The sequence below is a fragment of the Heterodontus francisci genome, chromosome 16, assembly GCF_036365525.1.
Source record: "Heterodontus francisci isolate sHetFra1 chromosome 16, sHetFra1.hap1, whole genome shotgun sequence".
NCBI lineage: Eukaryota > Metazoa > Chordata > Chondrichthyes > Heterodontiformes > Heterodontidae > Heterodontus > Heterodontus francisci.
In genome coordinates, this window is record NC_090386.1 from 31,619,476 (window position 1) to 31,637,516 (window position 18,041).

The following is an 18,041-nucleotide window of genomic DNA, read 5'->3' on the forward strand; positions in this document are numbered from 1 at the left end:
TTTCCCTGTCAGTTTGACATGAGGTATAGCATTGAGTTTGTCCATGGGAAAATGGCTAGGTGTCTGTGAAAGATTTGGCTGGACTGTGGTCTGTAAATGAATGCAGGTTCTGATTTTCATTCTGTGCCTGTGCTTCTTTCTCAGTGTTGTCAAATCGTCTCAAGCAACACCTGCGACAACAGATCCCAGTACTCAAAGTTCGGCAAGTGTTGCTCAAAGTGCCCACCTGGTGAGTAAATACATTAAAATAACAATGGTTGAAATAAGGGTCTGAGCTATATGAACATGGGAACAGGAGTAGGCTATTCAGTTCTTCGAACTTGCTCCATCATTCAGTTAGATCAGTGTTGGTCTATATCTTAACTTCATCTATCTGCCTTGGTTCCATAACCTTTGATACTATTTCCTATCAAAAATCTATCAATCTCAGTTTTGAAATTTTCAATTGATCCCCACCCTTTTGTGGGAGTGACTTCCAGATTTCCTCTACCCTTTGTATGAAGAAGTGCTTCCTGACATCACTCCTGAAGAGCCTAGATCTAATTATAAAGTTATACCCCCTTTTTTTTTAACTCCCCCACCAGAGGAAATAGTTTCTCTCTATCTATCCTATCAAATGATTGAATCATCTTAAACACTTAAGTTAGATAATCCCTTAATCGTCTATATTCATGGGAATGGGGAATACAAGCCTAGTCTACACAACGTGTCCTCAGAATTTAACCTTTTATCATTCTGCTCAATCTCTGCTGCACCCTCACCAAGGCTAATGTATCTTTCCTGAGGTGCAGTTTCCACATATGACAAGGGAGGAAGGGTAGTGGTGGAAAGGGCATTCTGGATGATCTAAGAGGGAATGGTATTGTGGTGTGGTATGCTGTGCTGTGCATAAATTGGCTGCTGCATTTCCCATATTAAAAGACTTCAACAGTATTTGATTGGCTGAAGATGCTTTGGGACAACTCGAGGTCATGAAAGATGCTCGTTCTTTATTTTCTTTTAACACAAAACTTATATAAAAATGAACATTAGATGCATTTAAACTTAAAATGCAGATTTAAGCAGGGAACATTAATGGGAATTTTTTTTAGATTTAGATTTAGATTTAAATCTAAATTTAGAATTGTAGTATCAGGGTCTGAATGGGTTAATGTTTGGGACAGTGAGAGTAACCCCTCCCACTATAGAGGAGATGATGATATAATAGTCACATGAGTATTAGGCTTGGAAGAAGCTAGAAGCATCATGCGAGTTGCGAGCTAGATATGCTTAATGAGAGTATAAATAGTTATGTATATAAAATAAAGGAGTTATTATTTAGCCATACAAAGACTCCGAGACATATGTAAACAATGCTTGAACTATGCTAACAACAATATACACTATGATGGCAATGGTGAATACACCCAGAAATTATTGCAAGAGCTCACCGCGTACAGTAGCACCAAGAAGACAGCAGATCTCAAAGGGAGACAGGAAGAGCTCCAGAGCTGCACCATAGCCGAAGGAAGACACGGACAGTTGGTAAGTCAGCCGTGCAGGCATAAAGGCTGCACGACAGAAGCACGGTGGTCTGCAAACAGAAACCAGGACCAGCGAACAGGCTGCAAGTCACAGAACCGAATGACGGTCAGGGAGTGGGTGAGAAACCTTTTGGAAAGGGTGCATTTATTGTTTAACGGGGCATTTGGCAGGTAAGATGTGGAAAAAAGGTCGATCCCTTGCGAGGGCAAGTCCGGAGTCAGTGGCCATTACTCGAGCAGACTGCGAAGGAAAAGCATGGGAACACTTGAAAAGAACAGGAAAACCTCAGAAAAGTGCGGGAACTCCTGAAAAGAGTGGGAACACCTCCATTAAAACAAACAAAAATTTCTTAAAAGAAAGAGAAATCCTAAAGAGATAGAAAAAAATGGATTTGAAATACACAGTGCTTGAAAGATTCCAGAATTCTGAAGGATCCAATCAGGTACAGAATTGGTCGATGTGGAGAAAAAGATTTCTAATATTTAGAATAGCTTCTCCGCCACACATAAACACACGAACACATGAATTAGGAGCAGGAGTAGGCCACTCGGCCCTTTGAGCCTGCTCCACCATTCAATAAGTTCATGGCTGGACTGATTACTCCACATTTCCACCTACCCCCGATAACCTTCCACCCCCTTGCTTATCAAGAATCAATCCACCTCTGCCTTTAAAAATATACAAAGACTCTGCTTCCATCGCCTTTTGAGGAAGAGAATTCCAAAGACTCACACCCCTCTGAGAGAAAACATTTCTCCTCATCTCTGTCTTAAATGGGCAACCCCTTATTTTTAAACAGTGACCCCTAGTTCTAGATTCTTCCACAAGGGAAGACATCCTTTCCACATTCACCCTGTCAAAACCCCTCAGGATCTTTTATGTTTCAATCAAGTTGCCTCTTACTCTTCTAAATTCCAGCAGATACAAGCCTAGCCTGTCCAATCTTTCGTCGTATGACAGCCTGCCCATTCCAGGTATTAGTCTAGTAAACCTTCTCTGTACTGCCTCCAATGCACTTACATCCTTCCTTAAATAATGAGACCAGTACATACACAGAACTCCAGATGTGGTCTCACCAATGCCCTGTATAGCTGAAGCATAACCTCCCTACCTTTGTATTCAATTCCCCTCGCGATAAACGATAACATTCAATTAGCTTTCCTAATTACTTGCTGTACCTACATACTAACCTTTTGTGATTTATGCACTAGGACACTCAGATCCTTCTGCATCTCAGAGCCCTGCAATCTCTCGCCGTTTAGATAATATGCTTGACTTCCTGTCAAAGTGGACAATTTCACACTTTCCCATATTCTATTCCATTTGCCAGGTCTTTGCCCACTCACTTAACCTATCTATATCCCTTTGTAGCCTCCTTATGTCCTCTTCAAAACTTACTTTCCTACCTATCTTTGTGTCATCAGCAAATTTAGCAACCATACCTTCGGTCCCTTCATCTAAGTCATTTATATAATTTAAAAAGTTGAGGCCCCAGCACAGATCCCTGTGGCACACCACTCATTACATCTTGCCAAACAGAAAATGACCCATTTATGCTACTCTCTGTTTCCTGTTAGCTAACCAATCTTCTATCCATGCCAATATGTTACCCCCTACACTATGAGCTTTTATTTTCTGCAATAACCTTTGATGTGTCACCTTATCAAATGCCTTCTGGAAATCCAATTGCAATACAACCACCAGTTCCCCTTTATCCACAGCACATGTAACTCCCTCAAAGAACTTCAATAGATTGGTTAAACATGATTTCCCTTTCACAAAACCATGTTGACTCTGCCTGATTACCTTGACTTTTTCTAAATGCCCTGCTATAACGTCTTTAATAATAGCTTCTAACATTTTCCCTAAGACAGACGTTAAGCTGTAGTTTCCTGCTTTCTGTCTCCCTCCCTTTTTGAATAAAGGAATTACATTCACTATTTTCCAATCTAACGGAACCTTCCCCGAATCTAGGGAATTTTGGAAAATTAGAACTAATGCATCAACTATCTCACTAGCCACTTCTTTTAACACCCTAGAATGAAGTCCATCAGGACCTGGGGCCTTGTCAGCCCACAGCTCAGCTCCAACAATTTGTTGATGATGATTGTAATTTTCTTGAGTTCCTTTCTCCTTTCCATTTCCTGATTTACAGCTAATACTGTGATGTTACTTGGATCCTCAATAGTGAAGTCTGATGTAAAATATCTGTTCAATTCATCTGCCAGCTCCTTATTATCTGTTATTAATTCCCCAGACTCTCTTTTTATAGGACCAACGCTCACTTTGACAACTCTTTTCTTTTTTAAATATCGATAGAAATTCTTACTATCTGTCTTTATATTTCTAGCTAGCTTTCTCTTGTACTCTAATTTTACCTTCCTTATCAGTCTTTTAGTCATTCTTTGCTGTTTTTTATATTCTGTCCAATCATCTTACCTGCCTCCCATCTTTGCGCAATTATAGGCTTTTTCTTTAAGTTAGATGCTATCTGTAACATTTTAGTTAACCACAGATGGTGGGTCCCACCCTTGAAATTTTTATTTCTCGCTGAAATGTATTTATTCTGTGTATTCTGAAATATCCCCTTAAATGTCTGCCACTGCATCTCTATTGGCCTATCCCTTAATCGGATTTGCCAGTTCATTTTAGCTAGCTCTGCTTTCATGCCTTCATAATTGTCCTTACTTAAGTTTAAAATACTAGGCTTGGACCCACTCTTCTCTCCTTCAAACTGAATGTAAAATTCAATCATATTATGATCGCTGCTACCTAGGGATGCCTTAACTATGAGGTCATTAATTAATCCTGTCTCATTACACAATACCAAGTCTGGTATAGCCTGCTCTCTGGTTGGCTCCAGAATGTATTGTTCCAAGAAATTATCCCAAAAACATTCTATGTACTCCGCTGCCTCTGCCCATCTGATTTTTCCAGTCTATATGTAGGTCAAAATCCCCCATAATTATCGTTGTATCTTTCTGACAAGCTGCTATTATTTCTTCCTTTATACCCTATCCTACAGTGTGGTTAATGTTGGGTGGTCTGTACACCACTCCCACAAGTGACTTCTTGCCTTTTATGATTTCTCATTTCTCTACCCAAACTGCTTCTACATCCTGGTCTCCTGAACTTAGGTCATCCCTCTCTATTGCACTAATACCATCATTAATTAACAGACCCACTCTCCACCTCTTTCTAGCTTCCTGTCCTTCCTAAATGCCATGTACCCTTCAATATTCAGGTCCCAATCTCTGTCATCCTGCATCCATGTCTCTGTAATGGCTATCAAATAATGCTTATTTATTTCTATTTGCGCTCTCAATTCATCTGTTTTGTTTTGAATGCTATGTGCATTCAGATACAGAGTCTTTAGTTGTGTCCTTTTTATTATTTTTGTAACCTCTGGTCTTATCTGTTGATTTACTCTTAGATTTGTATGCTCTGTCCCTTCCTGTCACAGTCTGTTTATCATTTCCCATATTCATACCTTTCTCTCTTGCCTTGTCTCTACTTCTTGATTTACCATATCTTCCAAAATTTGATCCCTTGCCCCCACTATTCAGTTTAAAACCTTTTCTACTTCCCTAGTTATGCAGCTCCAGCATGGTTCAGGTGTAGATCGTCCCAATGGTACAGCCACCACTTTCCGCAGTACTGATGCCAGTGCCCCACAAACCGGAACCCACTTCTACCACACCGGTCTTTGAGCCATGCATTAATTTCTCTAATTTTATTTGCCCTATACCAATCCAGAGATTATTATCTTTGAGGTTCTGCTTCTTAGTTTGGTGCCTAGGTCCTCATACTGACTATGCAGAACCTCTTTGCTTGTCCTGCCGATGTTGTTGGTACCTACACCAAATCAAGAGCAAGTAAATACTCTACTATAATCCAAGGGTGAAATTGCTGATGACCTGATCGTAAGACATGGTGGCATCAGTGAGGCTTCAGACAAGTTTGATGTTTGACAAGCCTTCAATAAATACTTTAAGATGCAATAAGATCCTGGAGAGAACAATGTTTTGTAAAACGATCCGGAAGCTGGGCGAATCAGCGGATGCTTTCATTAATGACTTGTACAGACTGGCTGAAGGGTGTGAGCATGGAGAACTGAAGTCTGAGTTGATCAGGGACTGAATATTTGTGGGAATAGCTGACTAGTCTTTATCAGATCTCTTACAGTCAAATGATGACCTCACTTTGAGAAAGCGATTCAGATGGTATGACAGGCAGAGATCAGAAGATGAGATCTTCCAGCTGCACTATTGAATTATCGATCTATGCCATTGTTATGTGTACTTTCACCTTCAGAGCTGTTGATGGGGAGGATGCTAAAAATTCAATTTCCTATTCTACCCAGAAAACTACTTCTAGGGCTAGATATACAAGACTACAAAAAAGTTCAAGACAGAGATGTTTTACAGGAACTAACAAGCTCGCAATTACACTAAGAGATTTTGTACCAGAAACCTACCAATGTTAAAGGATGGACAGAAGGTATGGATACAAGATCTAAGATGTGAAGGTAGTCATCCAGAGAGATAATGTTCATCTGAGATCTTATGTAGTACTCACTCACGATGGGACTATACACCAAAATAGGAGAACCCTTATCCCTATTCCTCAAACACAACAACCAGTCATATATCTGGAGGAACCAGATGATGATTTAAGAAACCCAAAGACAACTGGATACTACAAACATTGGTTAAGGCCATCCACGTGGTTGAACAAGACTTTCAAGAAAGACTACTGTTCTTCCAAGTCTGACAAGAACATAATCAGGGAGAGTCATGAAGCTTCCTGATAGACTGAATCTGTGATGTCAGAGACTTGGGGGGAGGGGGGGTGGTGGGGAAGATAGGGTAGTATGTAAATTCAAAATGAATGAATATATATATCAAAAATATATATGGACAAAGACTTGAGGGGGAGATGTAGTATAAGGGTCTGAAAGGGTTAATGTTTGAGACAGTGAGAGTATCCCCTCCCACTGTAGTGATGATATAATAGTCACATGGGTATTAGGCTTGGAAGAAGCTAGAAGCATCATGAGAGGTGCTAGCTGGACATGCTTAATGAGAATGTAAATAGTTATGTATATAAAATAATGAGTTGCTATTTAGCTATACAAAGATTCCAAGACATCTGTAAACAATGCTCGAATTATGCTAACAGAATTATACAACAGGGAGCAGACTGAAATATGGATGTATCTCTGCCTTTTTTCTTAGAGAGATTTCCTCTGGCTGAAACAGTCAAACGACCTGTTTGACTGTTTGTGATGGTTGCAATCATGTTGCCACTTATTCTGTTACATTTCATTGTTTATACTTTCCTTCCACATTCCTTTCTTTTTGGATTTATATAAAAGAGCAATGATTAAATTATCCCCGATTTCCCCCAGCTCAGCAACCATCCTGCAACACAACAGCATTGGCTACTCAATAAGGAGAGGCACATTCTAATCCCAGGACCTAGAGATAGACACAGTGAGGCTGCCTCAGGGGTTCCAATCATCAGTCCTGGCTGGGGATCTGGCAGAGGGAGAGATAACTGTTGGGAGTTATCCCTCAGAGGGACTGAAAAGATTAAGGAAATGTGGCATACAAAGAATTTCCTCCTGCAGTACCAAGAACATCTTCTGATTGGCTGATCAAAGAGCAGAATTGGCAGTAGCCATTTTGTCCAACTATCTTACCCTTTTGCAGGCTCATGCATGGTTCCATCATCCTCACAGCCTTACATCAAATGGTCATTGTTTCAGTTGTGTGCCTGTACAGTGGTGTTAGCAGTCCAATACTTGCATTTTCCAGTCAGGAGGGGAATCCACCCTAACCCAAGTTTGTCAAGACAATGAGAATAATTGCAATGCTCCTGCCACTCTCAGAGTTGAGATCAGCTAACAGACTGTAAGTTGAATCGGGGAACCTTTATACACATTTGTGTAGATCAGGAGTACGCTACATGGTGCAATTACTCACTGAGCTAGTGGGGAAGTTAAAGTGCTGGAAATACTCAGCAGGCCTGGCAGCATCTGTGGAGAGAGTAACAGAGTTAACGTTTCAGGTCTGTGACCTTTCATCTGAGATTGTTTATGGTGTGACTAAATCAAAGACAGGAAAGGATTTATCCATGATGTTGAGCGTATTTGCTCTGCTGAGTGTGTTGAACATTTGTTGTTTGCAGGCACATACACAAGCAGTGAATGCACAGATGCAAAGGATTCCGATTGTCAACCTTGTGGCCCTGACTATTATCAATCAGAGTGGAACAAATTGGACCATTGCCAAATGCACAAAAGCTGTAACAATAGTAGGTATCAATTACTGCCTTGTGTCTAATTGACATGGACTCAAAACCAGTTCCTGGAAAGGGAGGAAGTGACAATTTACTTGTCCCAGGTGCAGACACTGACCTCAAATAGTGGATCTGTACCAGTTCTGATTCGATGTAATGTTGCTGCTCATTTGTCCCTGTTATCTCTGGAAGCACTGCATCATGTTTCGGTTTAACATTGTCCAACATCCTCTTGCAGCTCCAGTATCCCATCCTAGTGACCAGTCTTCAGCTGTGGGCCTGGACATTGGGGAGAACCACTTTTACATTCTTGTGTTATTTGAAAGTGAATTGAGAGCATGTTTGTGAAGAGATGAAAACTGTTTTACCAAACACTTTATGAAAATGCTGGCCTTTTAATAATCCGTTAATATAATTTACCAATTTAAATCTCCTTCACTGTTCCATTACTTGGTGTATCAAATCAGCATGTTGATCCCTCAGATGTGATGTGCTGTCATTTTTGCCCCTTTAACACTCTCTCTCTCTTTTAGATGGAGGATTTGAGGTAGAAAAGCCTGGCACCAGTACCAGTGACACAATCTGCCGGTGCCAGGTAGGAAAGTACTGCATCAATAAGGATTGCGAGATCTGTAAAGACAACGAGGTCTGCGAACCTGGAAGTGGAGTCATTTACAAAGAAGGTAAAACCCACCGCAAATGGCCCGAGCACTTCTGAGCCATGGAGGGAAAAACATCAGGTGTAGGGGGTCCTCATTCAAAGTCAGAATTAACAAACTATTCCCACCTAGATTGGGCCATGGCTTCATGAATTAAATGAACATCGGACTGTTTAGCAATGGGAAGAGGCCAGTAGGACCGAGCAGCCTATTTGTTTTTTGATAGCTCTGTAAACCTGAGCTCACCCAAAACTCTGCCACCCATATCCTAACTCATACCAAGTCCAATCCACCCATCACCCCTGTGCTCGCTGACCTATATTGGCTCCTAGTCCAGCAATGCCTCACGTTTAAAATTCACATTCTCATGCTCAAACCCCTCTGTGGCCTTACCCCTCCCTGACTTTGGAACCTCCTCCAGCCCTACAACCCTCCAAGAGTGCTGCATTCCTCCAGTTCTGACTTCTTGTGCATTCTCTCCGCCATTGGTGGCCATGCCTTCAGCTGTCTAGGTCCTAAACTCTGGAATTCCTCCTCTTAAACTCCTCTGCCTCTCTTTCCTTTTAAGATGTTCCTTAAAACTTACCTCTTTGACCAAGCCTTTAGTCACCTGTTCTAATGTCTCTGTCTCGCTACCTCCTTCTTGGGCTCAATATCCATCTTTGTCAGATTACACTCTTTCAAAATGCCTTGGGACAGTTTTGCTACATTGTGGTGCTATATTAAATGCAAGTTGTGTTTTTTGTGGCACAGAGGGAGGTAAAGTGGTGATAGGATTGTGTACCACAGTATTTCTGAGCACTTTGCAAATAAAGGTGCCAACCCCGTGCTATGTAGAACATAACACTAAATGCTGCTGTGCTTTTGTTTTGCCTATCAGATGGGGGTTTCGCAAGGCAAGTGTGTGTGAAATGTGAGGCTGGATATTTTTCGAATGTGTCCTCTGATTTGGAGCCCTGCAGGAAATGGAGCAAGTAAGTCTGGATATGATGTTAGGACATCCCAGAAATAATCTTCCATAAAATTATTAAATCAGCGGTTTGTTGGCCTTGTTGGTCAAGACCTGCCTGGTGTAGTACTGAGATGTACAGAGCAAAATATCCTGGATTCCAAGTTGGGAATTGAGAGTCCACCGATTCCACTTGGGGACCCCTAGTCAAGAGAAGTGCTGAAAACAGCCAGCTTCTGGGGAGGAGGGAAATATCAAGCATATTCCTAATGACTGTCTAGTTACACCAGCTGAAAAGAGTACCGTGCAGTATATGTGCAATTTAAAAATCTCTTATTATGTTACTGTTCAAATATGTTACTGGTGATGGGAGAGTTAAAGAACTAGACAGTTCAGTTTTAGTGGAGGGTTAGGGTATTAGAGATAAGGGCTTTAATGGCAGCACTGGGGTATTCAACGGATAGGTTTTAATGGAGAGTTAGGTTACTAAAGGGATAGGTTTTAATAGAGTGAAGGCTATTCAAGGGGTGAGTTGAGAGGAGGATATTCAAGGGGTGAATTTTAATGGGAAAGTTTGGGTGTAAGAGGGGTAAGATTTGACAGGAAAAGTATTCGAGGGGTAAATTTCACTGGGAGAGTTTGGGTATTCGAGGGGTGAATTTCATTGGACCAAACAGCCCTTCCCTAACTATATTCTTGTGACCCCATTGGTTCCTGCATTGTCATGCAGCAACATCACCACCTGTCGGTCAAGTGTGTAAAGGCACTCCTGCTGCAGCTTTGCACATATCTACTATTGACTATCCAAACTGTTGGCAGTTGTCCAGTTATACGGAGGCAAGAGCCTCTCAGGGGAGGGGCAACAGAAAAGGGTAGAAAAATAATAACTTTCCATTTTTTCCTTTTTAGCTGTGGGTTACTCCAAATGCTGGAAAATGGAACTACAACAAAAGATGTGAAATGTGGTGAGTCTGACTCTGAGATTTTGTTTCCTAAACCTTCTTGGAGAGTGAGGAATGGTTACAAACTATCAACAGATCAAGACTCACTGGGGGTAATTTTGACTTTGGACCAATGGAAATGGGCCAAAAAAAGCCAATGGAGATGAAAATAGGGAGAGATGAATGACGGACGGCTGATCCAATATCACCTGTTTATACCATTGTCCAAAATTACTCCCACTATCATTCTTTAAACTATTCTTTGTACAAACTCAAAAATGTCAACCTCCTTATTTTTGAATCTTCCCTGCACCCTACAGTCTGAAGGCTTTGAAAAACAATGCTTGGTGTTGTCTAACCATTGCCTCTCCATTTACCATGTTTTCCATCCAGCTTTCCTCAATCTGGGGGTCGGGGCATCCCAAATTCTCAACAGTAAAAAAAAGACTTGAGTTAGAAAGTCCTGCCTGAGACCTGACCAGCCCAGTGACGATAAAGAGTTGGCTATAGGATTTTGGGGGTCTCAGTGAGATTAGTCAGAGTGAACTGTAATCCAGCCTGATCCTGTCCATCCTGCTTACCAGTGTTTCTTTTTGCTTCTGCGGAATGTTACTGGTATTTCTGAGGTATGCTGTGTGCTTTCAACTTCTTTGCAGTTTAGTTTTATTATTGAAAACTGATTGTGTCCCCAGGGCCCTTGATGAACACAAAATGACATCACAGAATCATAGAATTGTTACAGTGCAGAAGGAGGCTATTCAGCCCATCGTGTCTGCTCTGGCTCTTTGAAAGAGCAATTCACTTAGCGCCAATCCCCCGCCTTCTCCCCGTAACCCTGCACTTTCTTCCCTTTCATTTAACATCTGGAATATAATGGGGAAGAGAAAATTGAGGGAACAAATGAGATTCTTTACATTTTGTTTCTCCATTTTCAACATTTTCTTGCTGTGGCGTCACTCAGAGTGGTGGGCCCCACAGCTGTGTGTTTGATGGATGCTTAAAGCTGTCTCTGAGCAATAGAATACAACAGATTCTGAAACTGGACACAAATGTCTCCAATTAGACCTGGACCCAATTAAAGCATAATCAAGGTTCAAGCATCAAACTCCAATTTACTGCATGGCAATTCATTAAAAGCTGTGGGATCTAAATCCTTAATATTGGAAAGCCTGGTGGAACTCGATGTTGGTGCAATGCTGCACTGTATCATTGATTAATAGGAGGCCATGGGTGCGCTCTGACGTCTTACCCAGTAAGGTAGATTTCAACCCACCATTCTTCTTATGATGAATTCTGCCAACTTGCACTAGGAGGTAGAATCACATCTTTCCTCCAGATGGTAGGTTCTGCTGTCTCTCTCTCTCTCCTCTCTGTGAGACAGAATTGTCTTTCCCTATGAGGTAGAATTCCACCTAGCTAATAGTGAGCTCGTTAACTGACTCCAGAAAAGACGGAATGGAGGCAAGTCAAGCTACAATGCTTTCACTCACACCTCCCTATCACCATTTACAGTGATATTAAGTTGCTCGGAGAATTTGGTTGATTGCTTGTCCAAGCTGCTGGTAAATAGAAAATGGAGGTGAAGGAATAGAATTTGTTAAACTCCATATATTCTGCTTCTTCTCAGGCACCCCAGAACCTTCATCCAAGGTGGGATTAGTCTTGGTGATAGTACTCCTTAGTGCAGTACTTGCTGTCACCATATTGTCTTTCTTCATATATTGTGGATGTAATCAAGGTAAGTGATTAAGACATTTCATTTTGTGTTTTTTTAAAACTATATTTGTGAATTTTATGCTCATCAAGATGAAGGATGTTGGACCTGAGGAATGTGACACTCTCTATTTTAGGTGTTTATTGTCAGTATCAAACACTCCCAGGGCAGGTACAGCATGAGTTAGGTACAGAGTAAATTTTCCACTAATGTGGCTCATCAGGCGGAACCAGCTCAGATACAGAGTAAAAATTCCTTTATCCTGTCCCATGAAACATTCCCAAGTCAGGTTCAGCATGGATTATGTACAGAGTAAAGCTCTCTCTACATTGTCCCATCAGACACTCACAAGTCATGTACAGCATGGCTTATATACAGAGTAAGACTCCCTTTATACTGTCCCATCAAACACTCCTAGGTCAGGTTCAACAATGTTCGATATGGGCAAAACTCCCTGTACTCTGATACAGCAATGTGTCTTCGGCCCAACCTCAGAAAAGCATCCCCTACCACACCAGTGTGACAATTTAAAGTTCCACAGTAGTCACCATTTAGTGGCTTTCCTGGGTGTAGTTACCAATATAGTTGCAATTAGTGCCAGAGATCTGATCTTTTGGATGAGATGCTATGCCACGGTTCCATCTGCCTCTTTGGGTGCATGTGGGACATTCCATTGGCACTATATGAAGGTGAACGTGGAACTCTCTTCAGGTCCTGACCAACATTCCTCCCTCAGCCCAACACCACCAAAATCACATTAATTGGTCAGTTACTATTTATGGGACTTTGTGTACTTTAAAAGAATTAATTGTCTGTGAAGCACATTGGGATGTCCTGAGGACATGGTAACTGTTTTATAAATGCAAGTTCTCTTCTTAAGTATGTGCTGTGGATTCTGCCCCATGGTAGCTATGTAAAGGACAGTGCAATCCCCTTTCACATACAGCCCTCCGACAGGGAGACTTTCATCATTTCATACACATTTCCTCCTGTCCTGGGGTGGTGATGGATATTGGGTACAGTCTCGCGGGTGATTACAAGTTCTGTTTCGCTCTCTTTCAGAAAATCGGATGAAAATAAGGGATATTATCAACAGGCTGGTAAGTTATGTTTTATAAATGGTTTTTGTAGCATTCATTAGATTCACCAAGTGTCATTTTGCACGTGTGAGCATGAAAGCAATCGGGGGAGGGGTCACTGGCTGCCAGTTCCCCTCCCTCATCTGGTGACACTGTGGCCATATAATGTCCCAACTGCTATTCCAGCTGAGAGCAGGTAACTGACTCCAGACCTGGTATTAAATCCTGGACCTACCTGGTTGGTAAATTGCCACTGTTACAAACTGAGCAATTACTTTTTTTTAAATAAAATTGGGATTTGTGTTTTATCTTTTCATAAACTGACAACTTGTTTCAATGTTTTTAACTAAAGCGCAAAAACAAGATTCAAAAACCAATCCAGGAACGAGAGATGACTGAGAACGGAAGGATATTAACCACAGCTGGAAATGAAGATAAAAGTCCTGAGGATGGGACTGAGCTTCTGTCTGTGTAAACTGCAGGTGTAAAGACTATTAAACCAAGCTCCAATCGGAGAAAGCAGTGGACATTGCGATGATACTGACATCTTTGTGTTTCCAGTGGGGTTTCTCTGAATTTGGCATCACTGTCATGGCCATAGGCTGGTGTGGACATCCAGCTATGAACTTAATAATCCTGGCATTAAAGATTTCTGCGCTGGTTCGGAACAACTGGCACAGGCATGATGCCCGATTGGCCTCCTTCTGTGCAAATTATTTGATAACATATGATTTAATCTGCTTGCACAATGGCAGAGCACGGAAATCGCTGCTTGAATTACAGCGAACGACTTTCTTTCTGTTTTTCTGAGATGAAAGCTTTTTGATCCCAATTTGATGCAATCAGATTGCTGCTTCCTCCTCAAAGCAGCAGAGGAACATTCTGCACCATCTCTCCCAACAGTGTCCAGTTGCAGTTCTTGATCCCGAAGGACATCTGTGGTTGTAAAAGCAGCTGAATTCCTACTGTGGGGCTCGTCTGTGTAAAATGTTTTGCAATGTAAGCAGTTTTTTCTTCCCTACCCTTCGTTTTCTCTCCTCTTCTCCCCACTATCCTGAGGCCACTGATCCTGTGTATAATTCTAAAGGTGCCATCAGCCATTTGTATCTCTTCCTAATGGCTCTTGATGGGCAATGTATATTTTGATAAATGTACAGATCGGGTTTAAATATTTTATAAACCTTAAAACTTGTAATAAGTAATAAAATGAGTAACTGTCATTTATTGAAGCCAGATTATTTTCTTTAATACAAGCCTGCGAAATGGCTGTTACTGTTGTTATGATGAGGGTGACATTTAAAAGAGAAACATTTGATTCAATGGAATGTTTCCACTGTTCAGCTGTTTTAAGTTTATTTTTAATGATTATTTTTAAATTTTATTTCCTTTTCCTTTCCCATTTTCTCTCTGCTCCCGAAGGCCCTGACTTTTCCTGAGCTTCAATTCCATAAAACAAAGACAAATTTGGATTTAAACAGGACCTTTCACAAGCGCAGGAAGTACTTTTGAAGTGTATTCCCTGTTGTACTGTAGGAAACGGGGCAGTCAATTTCCACACAACCACTCCCACAAAGAGCAATGCAACAGACTTAATAATCTGTTTCTGAGACGTTGATTGAGGCATAAATATTGGCCAGGACACCGGGAATAACTCCCCTGCTCTTCTTTGAAATAATGTCATGGGATCTTTTAGGTCCACCTGACAGCAGAGGGGGCCTTGGTTTAACATCTCTGCCAAAAGATGGATCATGCACCGTTAATTTTCAGAGTATAGCTTTAAAAGAAATGAGTTAGCCACATTGCCATTCAAACACAAAAGGACCACTACTGTTTAAATCAGTGTGTAATAAACATAAAAACTATCTTGGGCGAGGGAACCAAAGCTATCAACACTGTTTACTGTCAGAAGGACGGAAATAGGTTAAACCCATTTAAACAAATGCAGTTAATTTTACTTTTAAAAAAACTTATCAGCATATCAACATCTTTAAACCAAATTAAGTTTATGCTGTTCCTAGTGAGTGACACTTAGTAGAGTTGCAGTGCATCAGCACCCACTTGTTGAGCTACGTTGCTGTAGGATATGAATTTTCACCTTTGATTCCCCACATTGAGAGTCTTGTCATTGTAAATGATTTCTTCATGTGGCTGGTCATGGGGTGATGTCAGAGGTGTCAGATTGCTTGCCCACTGTCTCAGCCTAAGGACAGTGTCTAGTACAGGGAGGAACATGAAGAGGAGAAAAATGAATTGATATACAAAAAATATTTATATTGGCCATGCATGGGTAAATATATCAATGGGTGAGGTTTCAACAATTGACCTTAGCGCCTCTGGGACACGGGATGGGGGTGGTGGTGTGGGGTTGAAACAGGCCCTGATTGCCATTCTTGATCGCTACTCTTTGGAAAAGGACAGTGTGAACCTCAGTGATGTGGCCAGCTGCCAATTAAACCAATTAATTGTCTAATTATCAACTAGTTCTCCCACCGGCATTTTACTGGCGTGGAAGGGGCCGTCATCGTACAGGGAGATCGCCAAATATATTGTGGTAGCCTTCCAGTGGGTTCCCGGGAGCAATCCCTGCTTTATGGCCCACAGAGTGGAGCCCCAGTGACAATGACTGCTCTCATGGTGACAGTGCTGCTGTTGGAGAGTTCATCCCTCTGATCACCGGGGCCTGCCTGCTTGCCTGGCCCCAGCACATCCAATTAAATAACTTCATTTGAGGGCCCCTCTTCTTCCTGCAGCTACCTCTGTCAGTAGCGCTGCTGGCCCTCCTGCTTCTGCATTGGTTGTGTTGACATCGCGGATTGACATCCGTATTCTGCCAACATTATGATTGGTCCAGCAGCTCTGTGAGGCAGGCCACCATCCTCAATTGGACGGCAGCAGCCCCTTAACTGGCCGCTGCTGGTAAAATACCCCCGAGGGTCTCGTTCCCCCATCCCCATGGGCTTGATAACATTTTGGCCAATGCTTGATCAGAACTGAACATTCTTTCCCTGTTCCCCCTCTGCACTCGCTCAAAAACTTTTCATCTCTAACATTTCCCAGTTCTGATGAAAGGTCAATGACCTGAAAGGTGACCTCGAATTCCCTGCACAAGTGCTAAGTCTGGGAGAGAAGTAGCGAGAGAATCTATCTCTGTGGCAGGAGCAGAGCTCCTCCTCGGCCCTGCTGATTCCGCCTTCCGCCAAACAGACGAGTTATTCCCAGGTTGTTGACGAAATCGAATCTACACTGAAAAGTTACAGGGTGGAAACTGATCGGCGCCTCGCTTGGCCGCCCCTCACCCAGTGCCAATCCTGGGCGTTGTATTATGCATTTATTCACGTTATTTTGTTTTTACGTGACCGTGGGACAAACGCCAGTGATTGAAATGCCATCCGGACAATTACAGGAATCGGATCTGCGGCAAATCGGACTTAATGCAGAATGAAACTGCTGCAGAATCTCTGGTTGTTGATTCAGGCGATTCAGGTTGTTTTTATCTACATATATAGGGAGAGATTGCTGAATTTTTGATTTTTTTTTGTTTAAGGGCCTTTTGTTTAGCCTTAATAATATTTGAGAGAGAAGGGGAAGGAGATCACTATATCCGGTATTGAGAAATGGGGATACAATATAGCTCTGCAAAGGAAAAGAGCTACAAAATCTGTACACAGGAGCAGAAAATACTGGGCAAGATTACATGCATACTGAACCTAGGGGCATTCGAGGGAATTGATCTCGTGTAGTTTTATTTGAACAATTGAAGTATTCCAGGGAAGCAGGAAATGTGCACCCGGGAAGATTCCTGGCTTTGGCTCCCAGTTTGAAGAGCAGAGACTGGGTTTACTCTTTGCTCTTCAGCGCAGGCCTTTTCTGGTTACCTAATGAAGGATGTCCTCTGGCACAGCTCAGGGTGACACACTGTTATATCACACCCAATATATTATCAGGGTTGATTTAAGTGAAGTTACATTTTCCTTAAAGTACAATGTAATCACGGGGAATGTTAAGAGACTTTCAGCTTCTAGGATTATGTTCAATTGTAAACCAATGACTATGATTATTTCAAAGTTTGTTTCGCTGTGTGCTCTAACCCTATTTAAAAGACCTGATGCAGAGGAATCTAGGCCCGAGATGTGTAGAAGTATGACTGCTGGTGGTGCTTTTCTCGTCATTGTTGGCACTGCCGTCCAGTGCTGTGGGACAGAGAAAGGAGACACATTTATTTGATTAGATTAGAGATACAGCACTGAAACAGGCCCTTCGGCCCACCGAGTCTGTGCCGACCATCAACCACCCATTTATACTAATCCTACACTAATCCCATATTCCTACCAAACATCCTCACCTGTCCCTATATTTCCCTACCACCTACCTATACTAGTGACAATTTATCATGGCCAATTAACCTATCAACCTGCAAGTCTTTTGGCTTGTGGGAGGAAACCGGAGCACCCGGAGAAAACCCACGCAGACACAGGGAGAACTTGCAAACTCCACACAGGCAGTACCCGGAATCGAACCCGGGTCCCTGGAGCTGTGAGGCTGCGGTGCTAACCACTGCGCCACTGTGCCGCCCTTATTTTAGAAAGCATCTTTCACAATCTCAAAAAATCCCAAAGGGTTTTACAGCCAAGTAACTATTTCTGTAGTTACTGTTGTAATGTAGGAAATGCAGCAGCCATATTTGGACACAGCTAGCTCTCCCAAACAGCAATGTAATAATGACCAGATAAACTGTGTGAAGTTGGATGGGGAGAATGCCAGTAATGCGGAAAAATTGGAATCTAGTGCAGAATAAAAAATAATTCGGGCATAATTTGAGTGAAGCAACTTTGAATTCAGAGGAGTAATTGCTGACATTAGCAATGGCTGAAA

General features: G+C 41.9%; 3 protein-coding genes across 4 annotated transcripts in view; 2 read left to right on the forward strand and 1 right to left on the reverse strand.

Annotated features, from left to right (window-relative positions):
- Window positions 1-8,094, reverse strand: part of LOC137378047 (AP-1 complex subunit gamma-1-like) — a 215,158-nt gene extending 207,064 nt beyond the window's left edge. Inside the window, exon 1 of the mRNA XM_068048102.1 lies at window positions 7,946-8,094. Coding sequence (XP_067904203.1) covers window positions 7,946-8,079 — 134 coding nt within the window. The 5' untranslated portion in view covers window positions 8,080-8,094. The remainder of the gene's footprint in view (window positions 1-7,945) is intronic.
- The window catches only part of LOC137378050 (tumor necrosis factor receptor superfamily member 5-like), a 34,814-nt gene extending 20,425 nt beyond the window's left edge, over window positions 1-14,389 (forward strand). Inside the window, exons 2-9 of the mRNA XM_068048109.1 lie at window positions 145-229; window positions 7,717-7,842; window positions 8,361-8,510; window positions 9,367-9,460; window positions 10,345-10,400; window positions 12,004-12,114; window positions 13,153-13,190; window positions 13,522-14,389. Of these exons, the coding sequence (XP_067904210.1) occupies window positions 145-229; window positions 7,717-7,842; window positions 8,361-8,510; window positions 9,367-9,460; window positions 10,345-10,400; window positions 12,004-12,114; window positions 13,153-13,190; window positions 13,522-13,644 (783 nt within the window). The 3' untranslated portion in view covers window positions 13,645-14,389. The remainder of the gene's footprint in view (window positions 1-144; window positions 230-7,716; window positions 7,843-8,360; window positions 8,511-9,366; window positions 9,461-10,344; window positions 10,401-12,003; window positions 12,115-13,152; window positions 13,191-13,521) is intronic.
- A 1,896-nt stretch (window positions 14,390-16,285) lies between these two features.
- LOC137378049 (tumor necrosis factor receptor superfamily member 5-like) overlaps window positions 16,286-18,041 on the forward strand; it is a 43,419-nt gene continuing 41,663 nt past the window's right edge. For both annotated transcript variants that reach the window (XM_068048107.1, XM_068048108.1), the window contains exon 1: window positions 16,286-16,652. In XM_068048107.1, the coding sequence (XP_067904208.1) occupies window positions 16,608-16,652 (45 nt within the window). In that variant the 5' untranslated portion in view covers window positions 16,286-16,607. The remainder of the gene's footprint in view (window positions 16,653-18,041) is intronic.